The sequence below is a fragment of the Siphateles boraxobius genome, unplaced genomic scaffold (assembly GCF_051911475.1).
Source record: "Siphateles boraxobius isolate OS27281-9 unplaced genomic scaffold, OSU_SipBor_1 8, whole genome shotgun sequence".
Taxonomy (NCBI): Eukaryota; Metazoa; Chordata; class Actinopteri; order Cypriniformes; family Leuciscidae; genus Siphateles; species Siphateles boraxobius.
In genome coordinates this window covers 24,793,145-24,814,093 of record NW_027509208.1, presented here as the reverse complement: position 1 = coordinate 24,814,093, position 20,949 = coordinate 24,793,145, and the positions used below count along the sequence as shown (strand labels likewise).

At 42.7% G+C, this 20,949-nt stretch overlaps 1 protein-coding gene and 1 long non-coding RNA gene across 2 annotated transcripts; both read left to right on the top strand.

The window, feature by feature from the left end:
• Positions 1 to 10,514: 10,514 nt before the first annotated feature.
• On the top strand, positions 10,515 to 11,438 carry LOC143729031 (zona pellucida sperm-binding protein 3-like). Its single transcript, XM_077220029.1, has 3 exons — positions 10,515 to 10,998; positions 11,090 to 11,208; positions 11,294 to 11,438. Exons 1-3 carry the CDS (start codon positions 10,708 to 10,710, stop codon positions 11,436 to 11,438), a joined length of 555 nt encoding a protein of 184 aa, XP_077076144.1. The 5' UTR covers positions 10,515 to 10,707.
• A 5,049-nt stretch (positions 11,439 to 16,487) lies between these two features.
• Positions 16,488 to 16,929, top strand: LOC143728726 (uncharacterized). The gene is made up of 3 exons (XR_013199882.1): positions 16,488 to 16,585; positions 16,664 to 16,755; positions 16,838 to 16,929. It is a non-coding gene; the product is annotated as an uncharacterized LOC143728726 (long non-coding RNA).
• Positions 16,930 to 20,949: the final 4,020 nt, after the last annotated feature.

Below are 20,949 nucleotides of genomic sequence, written 5' to 3'. Positions count from 1 at the left end.
AGTGGTGAACTGAACCTTGCCAGAACCTAAGGGTCTTATCGCCTATAGCCTAACCGTCTATCGCCGCCACTGCCATCCGAGAGTCACATGGAACGAGAGAGAGGGAGTTAGATTTAGCAAAGCTCAAATCAATAAAATTCCCTGCAGCTCCTGAATCAATTAAAGCACACGTTTCAATGAACTTGTCGTCAAAGTGAAGAGTGATGGCTAATACAAGAGACTTAGAGATATGAGAACTGAAACTCACCGCAGTGGGGTCCCGGTCGGTGGGTCGGTTGGGGCAGGTAGCCCTCCTGTGGCCGGACTGGGCACAGTACAGATATAGACGATTACGCATTCGTCTCTCTCTCTCCTCGGGGGTGAGACGAGTGAAACCGATCTGCATAGGTTCAGATTCCGGACCCGCGGAGGGATATTCAGTTACTCGGTGCTTAAGGGGTGTTCGTCGGGCTCGAATTAAATTATCCAGGCGAATGGTTAACTCCATCAACTGACTGAGGGTTCTGTCCTCATCCTGGCATGCCAGTTCTCCTTGCAGATCAGGGTTGAGACCTTTACGGTACAGTAATTTCAAAGGATCGTCGCCCCATAGGTCATAGTGTAATCCGCCGCGGATGATCCTCCCTGACGTATCGACAGAAGCAACTCGCCCGGTTCCCTCCCACTGGCAGGGTGCTCAAAAACCTCTCTAAATTGGATGAGAAAATTATCATAGGAGGGAAAGGTGAGATTACCTCCCGTCCAGAGCGCGGTGACCCATTCCAGAGCTCTTCCAGTTAGAAGCGAAACGATAAAAGACACTCGGCTGTCGTCGTCAGGGAAAAGGTTGGGTTGTTGTTTAATGAACAGTGTGCATTGAAGCAGAAATCCCTTAGATGTTGCAGCTGAACCATCGTATTTATCAGGATGAGACAAACGTGGATTATTTGATTGTGTACTCACGCTGGGCGATGGCTGAAGCGGAGGTGCCGCGGGTTGAACAGGATCGGCGGTTTGTGTCGTGAGGGTCCACATGGATCTCACCAACTCATCGGTAAGTGTGGTTAGCTTCTCCAGCTGTTGTTGATGAACGATCAGAACTGACGCTTGATTGGAGATATCAGAGGTTAGTTGTCGCAAGGCTGCTGGATCCTGTTGTGGCGAGGTCTTCTGTGACGAAGAGGCAGAGTCGTGCAGATCCATTTGCAGTGTTTTTATTAAACAGAGAAGCACACAGAGAGAACACGGTGAATAACAGGTGACAAGGGCAATCCAAACTCAGAAACAATACCAGGCTGGGGTCGGGGCGGGCAGCAGATACACGGAGACCAGGAGGGCAGGCTAGGATCGATAAACCAGGAAAATCCAGGGAACGTAGAATACACAGTGAAGATAGACGTGGCAGATGCAAGACCTCGCACCGAGCATAGAGAGAGAGCAGCTTTCATAGAGGGGAGAAGAGTGGCTGCACCTCTGCAGGTGATTAGGAGAGAGGTTCAGACAGACAATGGGACAGAGGGAAATGTAGTTCAATATTCAGGAGAGGAGGTTCTTCGATGCCCAGAGCGAGACACTGATGAGCGATCTATGACAGTAACATCAAGTTTTTGAAAGACTTAAAGTATAGGAGCCAAGCTTTAAATCCTTTAAGCATGCATCCTTTAACACCATTTAAGGTTTCTAATTATTTATATTTTTACTTTCTCTTTCCTTACTTTCAGTTCTACTCAGCAATTTCACTTTCACTAGTTTAGGCATAGTCCTTGCTGAGCGCTGTCGGCTAAATTTGCAGTTACCCTGCTAATTAAACCTAAAATTAGTTACATGTAACTGTGTTGCTAGAGAAAAATTGTTATAGTAATTAGAATTTTCATCAGCATGTTGACTAAACCTTTGGAGGGACACAAACGGTGTGGTCTGAAACACGCAGCAGCTGTGAACCACTATGGGGTGTTGGTCCAAGCAAATCTAAAGGTTAGTCACTAGCGCTATTGATTATTCCCAATTCCAGATCATTCCTGCTGTTTTGATCACTTATTTAAGTCCTTTTTATTTTATTTTATTTTGATAATAATAGCAGTCATCTATTCACTTGTCTATTCTTTCATCTATATTCTTTACTTATATTTCCCCTTTTGTTTTCTAATGTGGTTCCATTTCCCATAGGGCCTAGAAAGGAACCAGAGACACCTTTATTTGTGATTTTGTTTATTTTCAACAAGTACACTAATGTTTATGACCCCGCAACACAAGTAATCTCAACGATTACTAGGGCATGACTATAGTCCTGAGGATTGTTAATAAGCATAATCTGAATACGAAAGCTGTCCTTTTTCCTCCTATCCTTCACTTCGTCAAGCCGTCGTGAACCACCAGTTAAGTCCAGATTAATAATTTAGTCATAAGAACCATCTTAAGTCATTTATCTCGGCTATACCCTTTCCAGGAAATACTCTTGGAACCACACAAGTCTTAGCCTCCTAACATCCACAACTAAGATAATAAGGATGCAAGACACACTTCTCAAGCTAGCTACACACAAAACACCTAGCTTTACGCTACATACCTAGCTAACCCTTTAAACCTTAGCTCTGAACTCTTTAGGGTCATGCATTAGTCTCTCACCACAAGTGTGCCTAAGTGTCGGAGATGCTCGGTTTAACCTGACCTTAACCAGACAGGAGACCGAAAGGACAGACAAGCCATCGCGAGGAACACTGTTCCACCATGACTGCTGACATCCTACAGCACCAGAGACAAACGTAATTGCACCATGAGAGAAGAGGACCAATGACCCATGACCCAAGCAAGAGTTACAGCTACACTTGGCTGATCAAGATTATCATCTCCTTGCCCCACCTTATGGGTATGAAACAGAAGGTAAACAACCTAACATAACAGATCACAGCATCCCACAAGGAGCGGACCTGTGCCCAAAACCTTACAGACCAGCTAGAGACTGAAGTTCGAACCAGATTCAATGCAGCTGGACTTAGCATGCCCAGGACCAGCACAGAAATGTCACCATGGCAACAACCCAGGTACCAGCCAAGCCCCTCCGAGAAGCCATGGAGGACAGCACCCTCAACCTGCAAATTCCACAGGAGAACCAACGGCTGTCAATGACAGCATCCTCTTCCACACCCTTCACACAGGTGTCAATCTGAGGCTCCACAAGGACAGCTGGACGCACCTGCCTCAGAGTTACAGGAGCTGCTGACACACGCAAAATAGCTCCCTGCACAGGACTCACCCGAGGAGTCCTGTAAAGTACAAGCTTCCGACTCCTTGCCCACCCCAGCTTAGGCAAGCTTGCGTCGGCACCACCATAAGGACAGAACAACACTTCAATTCTTCAGACTTCTCGTGACTGAGAGGCTAACAACCACCTTCTGACCTCCTGCCACCAGCACCAGGTCAGCTTGAAAACCTCTCTATGCTACATAGAGCCCTAACCACTTCCTGCAACCATAAGGAAACACCTGCCAAAACAAATGAACTTCAGAATAACTCAACACCTGCTGCCTCAACACCTGCTGCCTCAACACCTGCTGCAGAGACCTGGACTTGGCTACTGTCCACATCACCAGCTGTGGAACGACCACCGCTCCAGAAGACACGAGCCACCAGAGGCCACCATGGCCTTCCAGCCTTCTATGACAAGTGTGTGTCTGATCTCTCTGCACTTCCAACTTCGCTCGTGGTTGTCCTTGAGGGGGGACAACAATGATCGAAAGGGGGGATCTGTAGGGTATGGTCCAATCAGACACACACTAATTATTCATTATATACAAAGGTTCATGAAACTCCAAAACTAACACCCCAAATGAACGAACACAAGGGCAGGAACAGTGTCATGTTACAAGGGCTGATAAGGAGATTTTACGAACTCCGAGGAATGTGGCCACATGCACAAGAGAGAGACAATGGAAAACAGAAACCCTCTTTAAAACGGACTTTGCTGCATTAATCATAGACTAACTGATCTATAAATGAACATGCATAAAACTGTGAAAGAAACAGTGTAAATGGTTTACTGTCTCGTGTACTATTAGGTATATATTATGGTATGTGCCCTGGTATACAACCAACTAACAATCAATGTAACCTCACCTGTATCATGCCTCCTACCAATTAATCCTCATTTAATGACTCACACTTTGATGTAAGTCACCTTCTTCTAGAATGCAGTGTGGATGTGTTATAGCTATCTGAGCATTAATGAAGGTATAACCACGCTTGGGACAAGACTCGATCAACTAAGTGCCACTTTCCCTCTCAAACATGTCACCTTTCTTATTGGTCGAGTTCAACCCTTAGGGGAGGATCTTTTCCAGGCTGTACTAGAGACAGTCCACATGTGACCTCCCTCTCTTAGTTCTTTCATCCAGCCGCAACACTGTTCTGGTGATTCTGAGGAACCCCCTCCCCCTCCACGGGGGCCCCAGGGCCCAGCAGGCCTCGATCGAACCAGATATGGGCTCAGGCAGGAGAGAGAAGACTCTCTCACAAAGAACCAAGGACAATCTCAGGAGTTTTAGAACAAAGACTCCAACCAACAACGACTCCAATCACCCACTCTTCCGACTTGCGGTTGTTTGAAAATAATCTTTATTTTTGTAACTCCGCTAGATGAGGCTAGTTTCACAGAAACCATAGAGATATAGGCACTGGCTGCATCCAAAATCACATGCTTCCCTGTTATATGTCTATTGCACTGTATTTTAGTAATGCTATTGTATTGTCTAAGTGTTCTGTTTTATTGTGCAGCACTTTCAGCCCTGCTCAACCCTGGTTGTGTTTATAAATAAAATATGCTATATAAATAAAATATACATTATATAGTAGGCAAAAAGCTGTATGTGACAAAAGAAATATGTCTGAATTCACAGTACTCATAAAAGTGTACTTTATTCTGTCGAAATTCTGAAGTGTGCATACGATGAACACTTTGCTATCCCATAAGGCCACGGGTGAGGATTTATGAATGGCAGTGAAGCGATGCAACTGATAATGGTATGTCACATGATAATGACAACATGGCAAATGTAGTAAGTCAAGATTACATTCATAATACAAACACTCATACTATATGTAGCAGTCGTGAAGTAATTATTCAAAATAAGTACTTAATCAAGAGAGTATGTGATTTTGGATGCTGCCCCTGCCTAAAATGGCACACTTAATATCCACCTTTTTCCTGAGCAAATGATGAACCCCGCCATTATGGATTAGCCAATTTCACACTTCCAGGTTTTTTGCCTGCTGGAATGGCCCACGCCATTTTTAAGGTAACAGTGATAGCCGAGCCTAGTAAGAACTAGTTCAGGAATCAAAGCCTTTATACCAATTAAATGTCGTGAAAATATTTAAACTGTCTTGATGAATTATTGGTGAGACTACAAAGTGCTAATTACGAGCTAAATGTAAGTATTTATTCAAAGTTATTTCACCCTATGTTACAAGTGTTAAGTGAAAACAAAAGATTACATTTATGCCTTCATCTCCAAAAATATTATTTTTGTCTTGCATTTCATTGAGTGAAGGACACCAAGGATACACTGGATGCATCTTTCAAAACGAGCTGAATGAAGGTGCTGAAACCAAGGCTGCCTTCCAAGGATCTAAATGAGATGGCCTTTGGTGACGTTTGATGACATGGCAGCCAAAATATGCACACTTACAGTTGCCAGGTCCTGTGTTTGAGTCCTTAATACGGTTACGTTCACACTCATTCAGGTTACTAATGGGAGTGACAACCTCATTCTACCACCAAACTTTCACCCATACATTTTTAGGACTCACAACTGCATTATGCGCAAACCCGTGCTGTCTGAACGAAACCGCACTGGAAAATTATTTGTCTGTCACGTCATACGTGCGTCGAGAGAGCTTTCGGTTTTCGGATATGATCTGTGTGTCATCTGAAGTTTCTAGATCCAGTCACTAGCCGGGTTTCCATTACAGATTTCGCAAAACTTTTGCAATATTTTCTAAATGTTGATAAAAACTATTGCGAAATGACTGCATTTCCATTAACTGATGATATGCAACTACAACTTTTTTTTTCCTCTCGTGATAAGTCATTCTAAAAATCATGTCAATGGATATTAGTAGGCTGAAAGAACTCCTGGACTGTGAAATGCCTCAAACTAGCATCTCCACAAAAGCCAAGATGGTTCTTTCGAGTTTAAATATTGCCACAAAAATAAAGCACCCTCTTCTGAAGAAACGTCTTGATAGAATGGAGCAAATGTCCAGCACGATTGTGTCCTGAGAAACTCGGAGGGAAAATCATGAACCGAGCCATCACCATCATCGGGAACTGATCATTTATATTCTCCTGCTTGTCTCTGGGGAACAATCTCACTCTGTTATAATGCAGTATGCAGAAGCAACCTTGCCCTGTGCCGGCAAACACATTATTACCCTGTTCCGGTGACAAATGATCTTGCCGCACAACATCGCCAGGCGGTGAGGGCAGCTGTTAATGTTTGCTTTTAGATTTGGATGTACAGCTAGCGTGGCTCGCCCAAAGACAGATCAATCAATGCTGGGCAGGGGACGGCAGTCAAAGGCTAAGATGGAGCTTTCCTTAAGCCTGTCTCCACGAGTGAGTGTATTAGAGTTGCAGGGACTGAGGGCGAGAGTAAAGCTAATGAAAAGCATAGAGAGTTGGCTTTTTGTCACAGGTCTGTAATTGCAGTCTCAGAGAGGGCAATGTTAAAAAAATACAAGTAAGCCTCTCTTGGAGTAGACCGTGCAGGATACTTTGGTCCATGGATTTTTATCAAGTGCGATATGGCTTAATTAAGGTGTTTGTTAAAGGATAGTTTGTGCAAAAATCTTTAGTTCAACAAATGCCTTGGTTTCTCTCCTTTCTTACCATGGTCTCCTATTCTCTGTGTAGGGTTCACTTGGGAGAAAATTTGTATTAGTTACATTTTCTCTCCCCTTTGTCACACAATCATCAGATCTCTGTAAGAGGACAGCGCCATTTGATCTGCTGTGTGATTCACCAGGATTCTTTCTGATGTTCTCTCTTCCTGACCATCACATTCTTGTTCAGCTCCTAATTGATTTGGTCATCTAATCGTTGTTGAACTGAGTGTAGAAAGAAAGCCATGATTAAAGAGTTCCCCTGTGGGAGTTACATTGGCTCAGGGGTCAGGGGCTGGTTTGGAGGAGCAAAATCAGTTGTTGACTTGCTGCATTCAGCTTCATCTCACTTGGCCTGTGTTTGGACAGACCAATAACCAGCCCAGCTGCCCAGTGACTTCCTCTGGGACAGAGTGAGTACTTGAAAAAAAAAAACATTTGAAAATGGACAAGAAAGCAGATTATGTTTCCCTGCAGCTACAGCTGCATAGTGGTGATGATATACACTGTACAGATTTGCCACTAACCTCAGCAAAAAAATAGTAATTGTCCTGCCCCAAAATAATATCATTGGTTGAGCCGGTGTTGCTGTATCAGGCTTGATGAGACCACATGAGACCCCATTAGACCTTATCAGGCTAGTCTAGACCTCATCAAACCCTTTTAGACCACTTCGGGCATCATTAGAACTGATCAGACTCCATTAGATTAGAGCTTATCCCATTAGACCTCATCAGACACACATTAAACCTAGTTAAGGCCTAGTTAGATGTGCTGTTCTGGTTCAATAGAGTATTTTGACCAGACACTAGGGGTTCCTAGTGATTCTTCTAACTTTTGACTGGTTATTAGGCTATTTTAGTATGTTTTTTTTTTTTTTGCTGCTAGGTGTAATTTAATCAAAAACATGTTTTTGTTCTTCTGTGAAGTCCACTTATAATTTTAGTCAATGGCTATTGCATCAAAAGACTGTTGAACCTTTAAAAAGTTTAAAAGAGTAATAATGCTGCCCCAGTCAACAATTTGATCTCGCAGTGATCTCAGCATGAGCTACCAGGATACTCATACTATGGTCACAATGTACGACCACTGTGATATCATTGTGTTAAACTCATACTCAAATACTAATTTCTTTAATATTGGTCAGTTGTATAACAAACATCATGTAGAAGTTCATATTTTATTTCAATCAACAAGGTATTCAGTTTCCTATTTTGTATTCTTTACAGCTGGATGTTTTTTGAGACATTGAGTCATTTGACACAAATATTCCTATTTGACAGATGCGTTCAGATTCTGGTGTTGTTTTTGGGGACTCATTTTCACTTCTTAACCTCTAGTTCTTTTTCCCCTTAAAAAGACTTGACACATCCTGAAACATATAGAACAATATGTCAATGCAATCAGTATGATTACTGGTGTGATTACTGTAGCCAGGTGATTCCTCACCTGAAATGGCAAGATGACTGGTTCACATGTACCTTGTGCCAGTACTCTGCCAAACAGGGTCATGCCACAGTGCATATTGGCATTATAATATCATATGAGCATATGTGAACAGCATTTAAAGAGACCACTCACCATTTCTCCAGTGTAACATTATAATGCTGAGTCCAGAACACAACTGTTCAGCACAAACAGTCCTAACAAATCTTGCAATATCCATGTTTTTCCAGTGTTGAGAAACAGGAAGTATAATATCCTCCCGGTGACCAACATTTGAACTGCCTGCTCTCAACCTGCTCAACATTTTGAATTCACAATGAGCTCATATATTGCTTACACTGTGAGTATCACAGTATAAAAATGGTGTGATGTCACTGGGATCATGATCATGTTGACTGGGGCTAAATTATTTATGAATAAAATTAAAATGGCTAAATGCTGGGTTTTATATGCAAAGACAAATTAAAATGTGACAAGGGGGCATATCAAAGGTATTTAAATCAGACTAAAAAGTATGTACTTTCCTATTGCTAGCAAATTAGTGCATATTATAACTTTACCAATTAGGTCACAGCCACTGTTTACATGGTAGCTTAGTTTGAATACTTTTATTTTAATTAAGCAAGAGCAGTTTTCCACAATGAGGCTTTGCGTTCCATCCATGTGGAATTTTCTAGAATCCATGCAAAACATACTTCATACATTATTGAAAGGTTTAAGCAACACTCACCATACAAAAAAGATGACAGAGTTTATGTGGACATTGCTGAACTTGAGCACTCAAACACACACAACAATGTAACATCAAACCAGAATGAGATGTTCCTCCTTATCTCATTTCCAAACTTTTTTATTTAAAAAAGGACATGTCCCACCACGTTCAAAGTGAGTTTGGTCCTCTTGACATTATGAGGTTAAGCACAGGAGAAAGCTATTTGGGCTTAGCTGTGGTCTAATATGGGAATGAGAGCATGAAAGACGTTTCTAATCTGCTAATGCAAAAATCACATTAACTTCCCTAATTCATTTTCTGCACAGCGATGGGATATTAAAGGCTGCAACTCAGGGACCTTTAATAGCGAGCTGTGGTTGTTTTTTCAAGCTGTTTCAAGTGTAGAGGTTGTGAGAGCGTTTTTTGTTTGGCAGTTGGCAGATTCTTTAAGAACACAACAGCACTGGAGCTCATACGGCAGTGGATTATCATTGAGAGGCTTTACTGTGTGATGAGAAAAAAACATTGGGGTGGGTATGTGTGCGTGTGCGTGCATACACATACTGTATGTATATATATATATATATATATATACATACATAAACACACAGTCAAACCAAAATTTATTCAAACATCTTTAACAATTCTCACATTATCACAGTTTATCCGTTTTAGTTTAGAAAATGGTCATAAAACATGACAAGAACTCAGAGTTATCAAATCAGTTGATATTACACTGGTTTTGTCCATCCTTCTGTTAGACTGTCTCACAAATGAATTTGGTTGAATAACTGTCAGCTGTCAATTTAAGAACACAATTAGATAATACCAATTTAGCTCAACCAATTACCAAGCAATGCTTAATTTTGTTCCATCTGTGGTGTAAAAAGGTCGCATTAGCAATTAAAGAAAAGACACTTAAGCAAAACATGGTCAGGTCAAAGTGTCTGCATAATTTTTGGTACCAAAATTGTATACATTCTACTGGCAGTCCACTGTATGTAGAATTATTGGGTATAATATGTCACAGTTTACTTTATTTATGCTATCCTCACTTGCATAAATTAACTATAGTGTCCTGCACCCACTAGTAAAAAATAAATACATTAAAAATTATAGGCTATCTGGTGTCTGAATAATTTTTAGTTTGACTATTTCATACAGTGTAATTTTTAATAATCTTATAGGATTGCCGAAATGCACAGTGTGTAGCAGGCATAAAATAAACTTAGAAAGAAATCACTGTAAGAAAGAAGTCTGCAAATAAAACTGACTACAGCCAATCTTGTTGAATTTCATAGACATCTCCTTTGTGTCAGGAAAAGTAATGCAACGAGTGTGGAAATTCATTTAGCTTATCAAAAGGGGTGGAGTCTCTTTAATTTCCTGCTCTAGAAAAAGCCACAGCAGGCACACAACAAACATTCTCTGGGTTTAATGATAATGTAATTCATCAGTGTTGGATTGCTGTTGCTTATTGCAGTTGAATTGTCTTTGTCTTTGCCACAGTGGTCAGGATTTCAACAAGGCCAGAGTCCATTAAGATTCTTACAACAACAGACACCAGTTTTAGCTTCTCAGCAAGCTCTCCAAGAATCACAGTTATCAGCTTCTCGGAGACCTGGGACAAACCCTGGTGGGGCAAATAATGGCATTTTCAAAATCCTGGAAGTAGTCAGTCTAAACAGCAGATGGAGGCACCTTTGACACCTTTGACCTGGCATTTTCCTGAAGTGCCTGAAGAACCCCAACAGCCAGATGTGCCTTTTGAGTTGCATGTGCCTACCCCTTCTCAGAGTATTGCAGCACAATGTGGGGAGAGATTTGTGCATGTGGAGGTTAAGAAGGACTTCTTTGGTACTGGACAGCTGGTGAATCCTTCATTCCTCACTTTAGGAGGCTGTGCAGCTGTAGGGGAGGATCAAGAAGCTCAAGTCCTTATCTTTGAGTATGAGCTCCAGACATGCGGCAGCTCTCTTATGGTGAGTGGCTGCTTGTGAGTCTTGTAAACTATATATTAATTGAGAGTAAAAGCTGGGTTACTGCATAGACTGATTCTTGATCTGTTTTCAGATGACTGGTGATGAGCTGGTGTATAAATTCACCCTCTTATACACTCCTGAATCTTTAGTAGGAACTCCCATTGTAAGAACTGATGCAGCAGCTGTTGGAATTGAGTGCCACTATTCAAGGTAGTAAAGGTGTTTTGGTTTGTTTTAATATAAATGAAGCCGTTTCAATTCAGGTTAATGAACCATGTTTTATTCCTCTGTTTAGGTTGCACAATGTTAGCAGTTATGTTTTGATGCCCAATTGGGTTCCTTTTGCTGCTACAAAGGTTGTGGAGGAAGTTCTGGTGTTTTCTCTAAAGCTCATGACTGGCAAGTTTTTATACACCCTTAGAAAAGTGACTCTGAAATGACACTGACTTTTGTTCTCTTTCTGTATCCCTTGCAGATGAATGGTGTTTGAAAGGCCATCCAATCAGTTCTTCTTTGGACAATTCCTGAATTTTGAAGCTTCTGTGAATCAGTTTAACCATGTTCCTCTGCGACTCTTTGTAGATGGTTGTGTTGCTACTGCAGTCCTTGATGTGAATGCTGCTCCAAGATATTCCTTTATTGAGAACCATGGGTAAGTAAAGATTAGCTTCTCGAACTCTCATATGTGATCAGAGCCTAAGTGTTCTTTTGCTTCAGGTGCCTGGTTGATGCAAAGCTTACGGGATCTACTTCCGGTTTTATGCACAGAGTTGTAAGGAACTCAGCTTTTGGAAATATTAATAATCAATAATATCTTGTTATTATTAATTATAAATATTTGGGTCAGTTAATTGGATTAACTTGATGTGGCTGAATTAATATTATAATCAATTAATCAGTTCTTCCAACGAACGCTTTTGATTATTAATTTATTCTAAGAAAAGGGTATCTTCCATGGCCACAGAAGAATAATTATTTCTTCGCCTGTACAGTACTTTGAGCCAGTAGCAAAAACCGTGATCGTAAAGTGACTTGTATTGCAAACAAAACAGAACCAAATACATATTATGTACAAGTTTTATTAACTAAATATAGATATTTATATGAATATAAATAAACTAAACAACATACACACATGAATACATAAATAGGTTAGTGATAGGATGAAATTGGAAACCGGAAGAGGGTCTATGAGAAGAACCATCAGAATTTCATTTTCACATTTCATTGAATTGAATACTTGCATTTGTAATGGGAACAAATCTTGAAGTTGTTGAAAATTAAAGTCGTTGATGGTTCCGGTAGTGTCACGTGGAAGTTGGTTGAGCGTTCTATTTCTCCAGGAACGCACGACTGGTTTGGTCAAGGCCTGGGACTCTGTTGAGGCCACGCCGAGCACCCAGGAGAAGTGAGGAAGTCGGAAGGATGGGTGATTGGAGTCGTTGTTGGTTGGAGTCTTTGTTCCAAAACTCTTGAGATTGTCCTTGGTTCTTTGTGAGAGAGTCATCTCTCCCCTGCCTGAGCCCATATCTGGTTGGAATCGAGGCCTGCTGGGCCCTGGGGCCCCCGTGGAGGGGGAGGGGGTTCCTCAGAATCACCAGAACAGTGTTGCGGCTGGATGAAAGAACTAAGAGAGGGAGGTCACATGTGGACTGTCTCTAATAAGGCCTGGAAAAGATCCTCCCCTAAGGGTTGAACTCGAACAATCAGAAAGGTGACATGTCTGAGAGGGAAAGTGGCTCTTAGTTGATTTACGGATCTTTGTCCCTAGCATGATTATAACTTCATTAATGCTCAGATAGCTATAACACATCCACACTGCATTCTAGAAGAAGGTGATGTACATCAAAGTGTGAGTCATTAAATGAGGATTAATTGGGTAGGAGGCATGATACAGGTGAGGTTACATTGATCGTTAGTTGGTTGTATACCAGGATACATACCACAATATATAACCAATAGTACACGAGACAGTAAACCATTTACACTGTTTCTTTCACAGTTTTATGCATGTTCATTTATATCTCAGTTAGTCGAGGGTTTCTGTTTCATAGTCTCTCTCTTGAGTATGTGGCCACATTCCTCGGAGGTCGTAAAATCTCCTTATCAAGGCAAGGCAAGGCAAGGCAAGTTTATTTATGTAGCACATTTCATACACAATGGTAATTCAAAGTGCTTTACATAGAAGAAATTAAAATAATCAAAAGAAATCAGAATAATTAAAACATAAAATAAAATACAGTGCAAACAGTCGGACGAACAGTGGCACAGTGCTCATTCAGTAAATGCACAGCTAAACAGATGTGTTTTGAGTCTGGATTTGAATGTGACTACTGTAGGAGCACATCTGATCTCTTCTGGAAGCTGGTTCCAGCTGCGGCTGGCATAGTAGCTAAAAGCAGACTCGCCATGCTTAGAGTGAACCCTTGGTATTTCTAGCCGATGTGATCCTAATGATCTGAGTGATCTGTTGGGTTTAAATTCACTGAGCATATCTGCAATGTATTGAGGTCCTAGGCCATTGAATGATTTATATACCAGTAATAATACTTTAAAATCAATCCTAAATGTAACTTGCAGCCAGTGTAAAGACCTGAGGACTGGTGTGATGTGTTCATATTTTCTGGTTCTGCTCAGAATCCTAGCAGCAGCGTTCTGTATGAGCTGCAACTGTCTTATGGTCTTTTTGGGAAGGCCAGTGAGAAGTCCATTACAATAATCCACCCTACTGGTGATGAAAGCATGTACAACTTTTTCTAAGTCTTGACTGGAAACAAAGCATCTAACTCTTGCAATATTTTTCAGGTGATAGTATGCTGATTTAGTTATTGCTTTGACATGACTACTGAAACTAAGGTCTGACTCTAGAGACACACCCAGATTCCTGACTTGATTTTTAGTTGTTTGACCCCTAGACTGAAGGTATGCGTTCACCTTGAGAACTTCATCTTTGTTTCCAAACGCAATGACTTCAGTTTTGTCTTTGTTTAACTGAAGAAAGTTTTGGCACATCCAATTGTTTACTTCATCAATGCATTGGCAAAGGGAGTCAATGGGGCTGTAATCGTTAGGCGATAGGGATAAGTAGAGTTGTGTGTCGTCTGCATAGCTGTGGTAAGCGATTTGGTTATTTCTCATTATTTGGCTCATTGGGAGCATGTACAGGTTGAATAGGAGTGGCGCAAGAATTGATCCTTGCGGGACTCCGCATGTCATGGATGTCCACTCAGACTTATGGTCTCCTATACTCGCATAATAACCTCTGCCTCCTAAGTATGACCTGAACCATTTTAGGACTATCCCAGAAAGCCCGACCCAGTTTTCCAGCCTGTCAAGAAGTATTTTGTGATCGACAGTGTCAAATGCAGCACTGAGGTCGAGTAGTACCAGCACTGATAATTTGCCTGTATCAGTATTTAAGCGAATATCATTTATTATTTTTATGAGCGCGGTCTCTGTACTGTGGTGCGGTCGGAAACCAGATTGAAAATGGTCAAAGTATCCATTCGAGCTTAAGAATTTGTTCAGCTGATTGAACACAACTTTTTCAATGATCTTGCCTATGAAAGGAAGATTTGAGATCGGCCTATAGTTGTTTAATATGGTCTTATCCAGATTGCTCTTTTTCAGGAGGGGCTTGACAACAGCAGTTTTCAGGGAGGTCGGAAAACTCCCAGAGAGAAGTGAGGCATTTACCACTTCTAGGAGATCTGCTTCTAAGCTGTGTAACACATTTTTGAAAAAAGATGTGGGAAGTGCGTCAAGGGCGCAGGTTGATGTTTTTAGGTGCTGTACGGTTTCTTCCAAAATTTTGCCATCAATTTCTTCGAAATCAGACATAGTGGCTACTTTCTCAGGCTGTTGTCTGATCTGCCTGACCCCAGCGCAACTCAAGGATGAGCTGATCACCTTTCTGATATTATTGATTTTCTCAGAGAAGAAAGAAGCAAACTCACTGCACTTTCTCACTGAGAGCATTTCACTGAGAATCTGGCTTGGGGGGTTTGTCAGTCTCTCTCCATAGCAAAAAGAGTGCGTGTGTTGTTTATATTGCTGTTTATAATATTCGAGAAGAAAGTCTGTCTAGCTTTGCTTAGTTCCTTATTGAAAGCATGGATGCTGTCTTTGTAGATGTTATAATGGACTACAAGTTTTGTCTTCCGCCACATGCGCTCTGCTTTTCTGCATTGTCTTTTCATATTTTGCACTGCTGTTGAGTTTCTCCAAGGTGCTTTTTGTCTGCCACTCTTCTTCCTGACTTTCACAGGAGCAATATCATCAATTACACTCTTAACTTTTGAGTTAAAAGAATCAAGGAGAAAATCAACAGAGTCAGCAGATATGCTTGGTGTTAAAGATATAGCCTTCATAAATAGTACACTAGTGTTCTCATTTAAGCATCTCTTCTTGACAGACACATATCTAGCTTCAATGGCAGGAGAGATCAATATATCAAAGAAAATACAAAAATGATCAGACAGTGCTACATCCTTAATAACAATTGATGAAATGTTTAGACCCTTACTGATAAGTAAATCTAGAGTGTGTCCACGATTATGTGTGGGTCCATGTACATGCTGAGTCGGATCAAAAGTTTTTAAAACAGTTTTGATTTCTTTTGCCATGTTGTTTTCTGCATTATCTATGTGAATGTTAAAATCTCCAGCAATGGCAAAGCAGTCAAACTCTGAGGAAATTGTTGATAACAGTTCTGTTAAGTTCTCAGCAAAAGCTGGAGAGTATTTTGGAGGCCTGTAAACAATAAGTAAAATGCGTGGGGCACCTTTTAACACAATACCCAGATATTCGAAAGACGGGTAATTCCCAAATGATATTTGCTTACATTGATAGACATCTTTATAAAGAGCAGCTAAACCTCCGCCTCTTCTGACAGCTCTGCAGACACTCATAAAAGTAAAGTTAGGAGGGGCTGTTTCATTGAGGACTGTTGCACTGCAACTTTGTTCTAGCCAAGTTTCATTTAGCAACATAAAATCTAGGTTGTATGTGGTTATTAAGTCGTTGACTAAAAGTGATTTATTTTTAAGTGAACGGATGTTTAAAAGTGCTAACTTAACAGTCTTACTTTTTGTCCCCACAGCAATCTTGGTATGTCGTGTAATAGGCACCAGATTAGATGGGTTTGCTGTACGGCTTTTGAAGGCCTTAGACTTTCTATCATGTAATCGAACAGCAATAGAAAAAGATACAGCAATAGAAAAAGATACAGGCACAGATATCATGCCCTGTAACATGACACTGTTTCTGCCCTTGTGTTTGTTCATTTGGGCTGTGTGAGGAGTTTCATAAACCTTTGTATATAATGAATAATTAGTATGTGTCTGATTGGTCCATACCCGACAGAGTTCAGAATTACAAACTACACTTTCGCTTGGAGTCTTTCAGATTCCAGCAAGCGAATAGTGGTCTGGTATGTAATGGTGCTGTCTTTCTGTAAGATATGAATGTTCGTCCCCATGTATACAAGTTTAATATCCTTTAGTAGGTATGTCACGTGCTCTTTAAGGTCAGTTTTGGCTTCAACCCCCATAAGTGCAGAGAACAAGGCTTGCTCCTTTGCTAATGGGTATGTCCTAACAGAATAAGTGCTTACCAGATAAGATGTGATCAGAGTGGGTAACCGTTTCTTTGCCCTCTTTTATAGATGGGTTTCTGCAGATGACAATGACCAGATGTGCATGTGCTGTGTCTCCACTTGTGGCTTCAGCAGGAAAGGGAGAGCACTACCTGATTCAGGTAAAGCTGTGTACAAGGATCTGTGTTTTGCTGTATACAGAGCCACCATGAATGCCTTAACTTTTTTTTGTTTCTCTCCAAGGCCTTGTTTCAGAAGGGAAAGTAACCATTGGCCCCATTGTAGTTACTAAACATAGTTTGCAAGTGTCAAATAAAGACCTGAAATGAACACTGTGGCGTGTCTTTTCTAGAGGATGGTGTTGGCTTCTTTACATGCTTATGATTGATCTTATACCTGCACTGGCACATAGTTACATGAATATTTTGGCATGAATTTCAATTAATTGACACTGGAATTGTTCCGTTTGCTGCCATGACTTCTTAAATTACATGTCCTTCTTAATTACATGTCCAAGAAGACATTTAAAAAGTTCACTTTGATTCAGTTAAACTGGTGTTTCAAAATTTGTCAAATGAATGTTGACTAGGCTATACAGTTGAAAGTTGTACATCCTTTGACACTGTACTTTGTTTACACAACTTAATTCTTCCTTGTGGAAAGAAAAGTGTCTTTTTGCGTGGAGAACTCTGGTCAATTAAAAAAAAAAGCTTTCATCGATTTAGACTATGCAAAAACATGAGTAGTTCTAATGCAGTCTGCTAGTTAGACTTATGCTGGCCGTGTCAAATAATTTAGGCCCCTTAACCTTGCATCTTTCTTACAGTGGACCGCAAACTTGCATTCATTTCTGACGAATGACAACCGATGGATTGAACGTTTTTTTTCTGGGCTTTTTTTAATTTTTTTTCAATCAGTTTCATGCGGATGTACTTCCAATGTGCAAGATTGTCGCCGATATCAATTTATTTTATTTGTCTGACTATTGAAACATGAAGTAGAGTTCCCTGTCAGGGAATGAGACGCTGCCTGACAACGCTTTGGGAACGCCCCTGCGTGAGTGCGTCATGAAGCACGTATGAAATCAGTCCAATGGCGAGACGGAACGTCATAGGCGGGTGATGTCATCGACCAGGAAACTATAAGCACCCCAAAACACAAGCGCGTCAGCTTCTGAGTCTTCAGCAAGCGCTCTGTGTGTGAATATATCAGTGTGTCTCAAAGTGTTTTTGTCTGTCCTTAGAAATTGCTAGGCAGGAGTTTTACACATATAAAAAAACTATAAAGAGACGATATATATAATATGGCGAGCGAACAGCAGTTCAGAAAGTGTGTTCATCCCTGCCCACGTTATATCACGGGTGGGGACACTCACGATCTGTGTGTTGTTTGTATGGGAGTGCAGCATGCCCAGTCAGCTCTCGAGGGAGCTGGTTGCGAGCATTGCAAGCGTATGTCAATGAAAACGCTCCGCTCCCGCCGAGCCCTCTTCGAGGAGAGTGGTTCGGTGCGCGCTCCCCGCGGTTCGGGTCCCGCTCCTGCCCGAGGCACAGCGGAGGCTTCAATCGTGGGGATAGCAAATGGATCTATCAGCGGGGATTGAGATGGGCTCTGCCTTATTTCAGCCTTTACCTGGTAGATCCAGTGCCTCAGATCCAGGTGTGGAAGCACGCGCTGCGGTTTCTTCCCACCAGGCTGAGGCACCATCACTTCACTTATCCAGTTCTGAGGATCTGGATGTTGAAAGTATTGATACAGCAGAGACTGGGGACTCGTCACTTCAGTCTCCTGCTAGTGAGGAGCTTATGGAGGTGCTCACTCGTGCTGTAGAAAAATTAAGCATAGAGTGGCCAGCTGATAGACAGGAATCTCGTTCAAAAAGTAAACTAGATGAAAGATTTCTGCCGTCTCGTCCTAAACCTCCACGCCGGTGTCTTCCATTCTTTCCTGACCTCCACACCGAGGTGTCGAGGTAATGGAAAAGACCAGTGTCTTCCAGAATATTTAGCCAGCAAACATCTGTTTATTCAAATATTTCTGGGGCTAAGAATTATGGTTATGGGAGCGATACCTAAGTCTGAAGAAACGCTAGCGAGCCATCTATCTCCAGATTTGGCATCGTCATTTAAGACACCGGCATTGCCCACAAAGCCATTAAGAAATATCTCGGCTTTGGTGGGCAAAGCTTACTCGGCAGCAGGTCAAGCGGCAGCATGCTTACATACTATGTCGATATTACAAGCATATCAAGCAGACCATTTAAAATATATGAGTGAGGGGGATGAAATTAGTGCTGACGTAATTCGAGAATTACGTCAGGCAGCAGATCTTTCTCTCCGTGCCACCAAGGAGACGGCCAAATCAGTGGGCCGTTCTATGGCAGCCATGGTGGCAACGGAGTGACACTTATGGCTGAATTTATCCAACATGAAGGAAAAGGAAAAATCTTTTCTCCTGGACGCCCCGCTTTCAACTGATGGCCTCTTCGGTGACTCAGTGAATTCGGTCATCGAGAGGTTTCAGGAAGAGAAAAAGCAGGCGGCAGCGCTCCAGAAATTTCTCCCCCTCCGTGTTCATGTCTCCGGGGCTGCTGCGCAACAGAAAAGTAGTGTTGCGTCTCATGCTCCTCCCCAGCAAGACTGGGCCGAGGCACGGCGCTCTCAGACGAGGTCTTCCAGGGGCAAGGCCGATCTGAGGACGGAGAAGAAGAAGCCCTGACGCCAGAAACGTCAGGGTACTGAGGGTAGTCCCCACCAAGAGAGAAAGGTGTTCGCTGCAGTACACAGCGCCCGTTCTCTCTCGGTGCCCTCAGAGGCCCGTTCTGCCAACCCCGCCTGCGTGCCGGGGCGTAGACGGTCCCAGCAAGCGCTTTCCCGAGGGACGCTCGCACGCTCTGAGGAGCGGTTTAGAGTGGTCAGACAAGTTGTTCCCTGCCGGTGCGCCGTTACAGGGCACTGTGTCTGCTACTCAAAATATTCCAGAGGCCAGTCTCGAGAGACTGGTACCCTTAGTAGAATTTTTGGCAGAGTGGAAAAGCCTTCCAAATGAATCTCATTGGGTCCTGCAGACTATCGAGAAGGGATACGCGATTCAGTTCAGATCACGCCCGCCTCGCTTCAGAGGGGTTATGGGCCCCGAGCAGGCTCTGGTAATGGAACAGGAGGTGAAAACTCTCCTGCTGAAGGAGGCTATAATCCAATTTTAGATCTGCGCCTGTTAGATCGCTCAGTAGAGAAGCTCAAATTCAAAATGCTTACTCTCAAGCAGATCGTGTCACAGATCAGGTCCGAGGACTGGTTTGTCACGATAGATCTAAAGGACGCGTACTTCCACATTTCCATCCTTCCACAACACAGGAAGTTCCTGAGGTTCGCTTTCGGGGGGGAAGCGTACCAGTATCGGGTTCTTCCGTTCGGCCTAGCACTGTCTCCCCGAACTTTCACGAAATGTATGGATGCAGCTCTGGCTCCGCTGCGACTCCAGGGCATCCGCATTTTAAACTATATCGACGATTGGTTGATTCTGGCTCAATCGGAGCATCAGGCGATTCGGCATCGAGATGTCGTTCTCGCCCATATCAAAAAGTTGGGGTTGAGGCTCAACACCAAGAAGAGTGTGCTTTCTCCAGTACAGAGGACCACTTTTCTGGGCGTGGTTTGGGATTCGACGACGATGCAGGCACGTCTGTCTCCTGCTCGTATAGCTTCAATTCTCTTAGCCGTCAAACAGGCAAAGCTAGGCCAGTCACTCACTGTAAAAGAATATCAGAGGATTCTGGGTCTGATGGCAGCAGCGTCCAACGTTATACCATGCAGCCTGCTGTACATGAGACCACTGCAGTGGTGGCTCAGGACCAAGGGGTTCTCCCCGAGGGGAAACCCGCTCCGCAAGATCAGGGTCACGCGACGGTGTCTCCGTGCTCTGGCTATGTGGAAAGAACCTTGGTTCCTGTCCCTAGGTCCTGTGTTGGGGGCTCCGTGTCGTCGTGTAATACTAACGACGGACGCCTCTCTCACAGGCTGGGGGGCGATCATGAGTGGTCGCTCGGCCCAGGGTCTGTGGCAGGACCATCATCTTCATTGGCACATAAATTGTCTAGAAATGATGGCGGTGTTTCAGGCTCTGAAACACTTCCTCCAAGACCTGAGAGGTCATCATGTTCTTGTCCGGTCAGACAACACATCGGTGGTCTCTTATGTAAACCATCAGGGGGGTCTGCATTCGCGCCCGTTATACAAGCTGGCTCGCCAGATCCTTCTATGGTCCCAGAGGAAGCTTCTTTCACTGAGGGCGATTTATATCCCGGGGTATTTGAATCAGGGGGCAGACATCCTGTCGAGGCAGGGGCCAAGGCC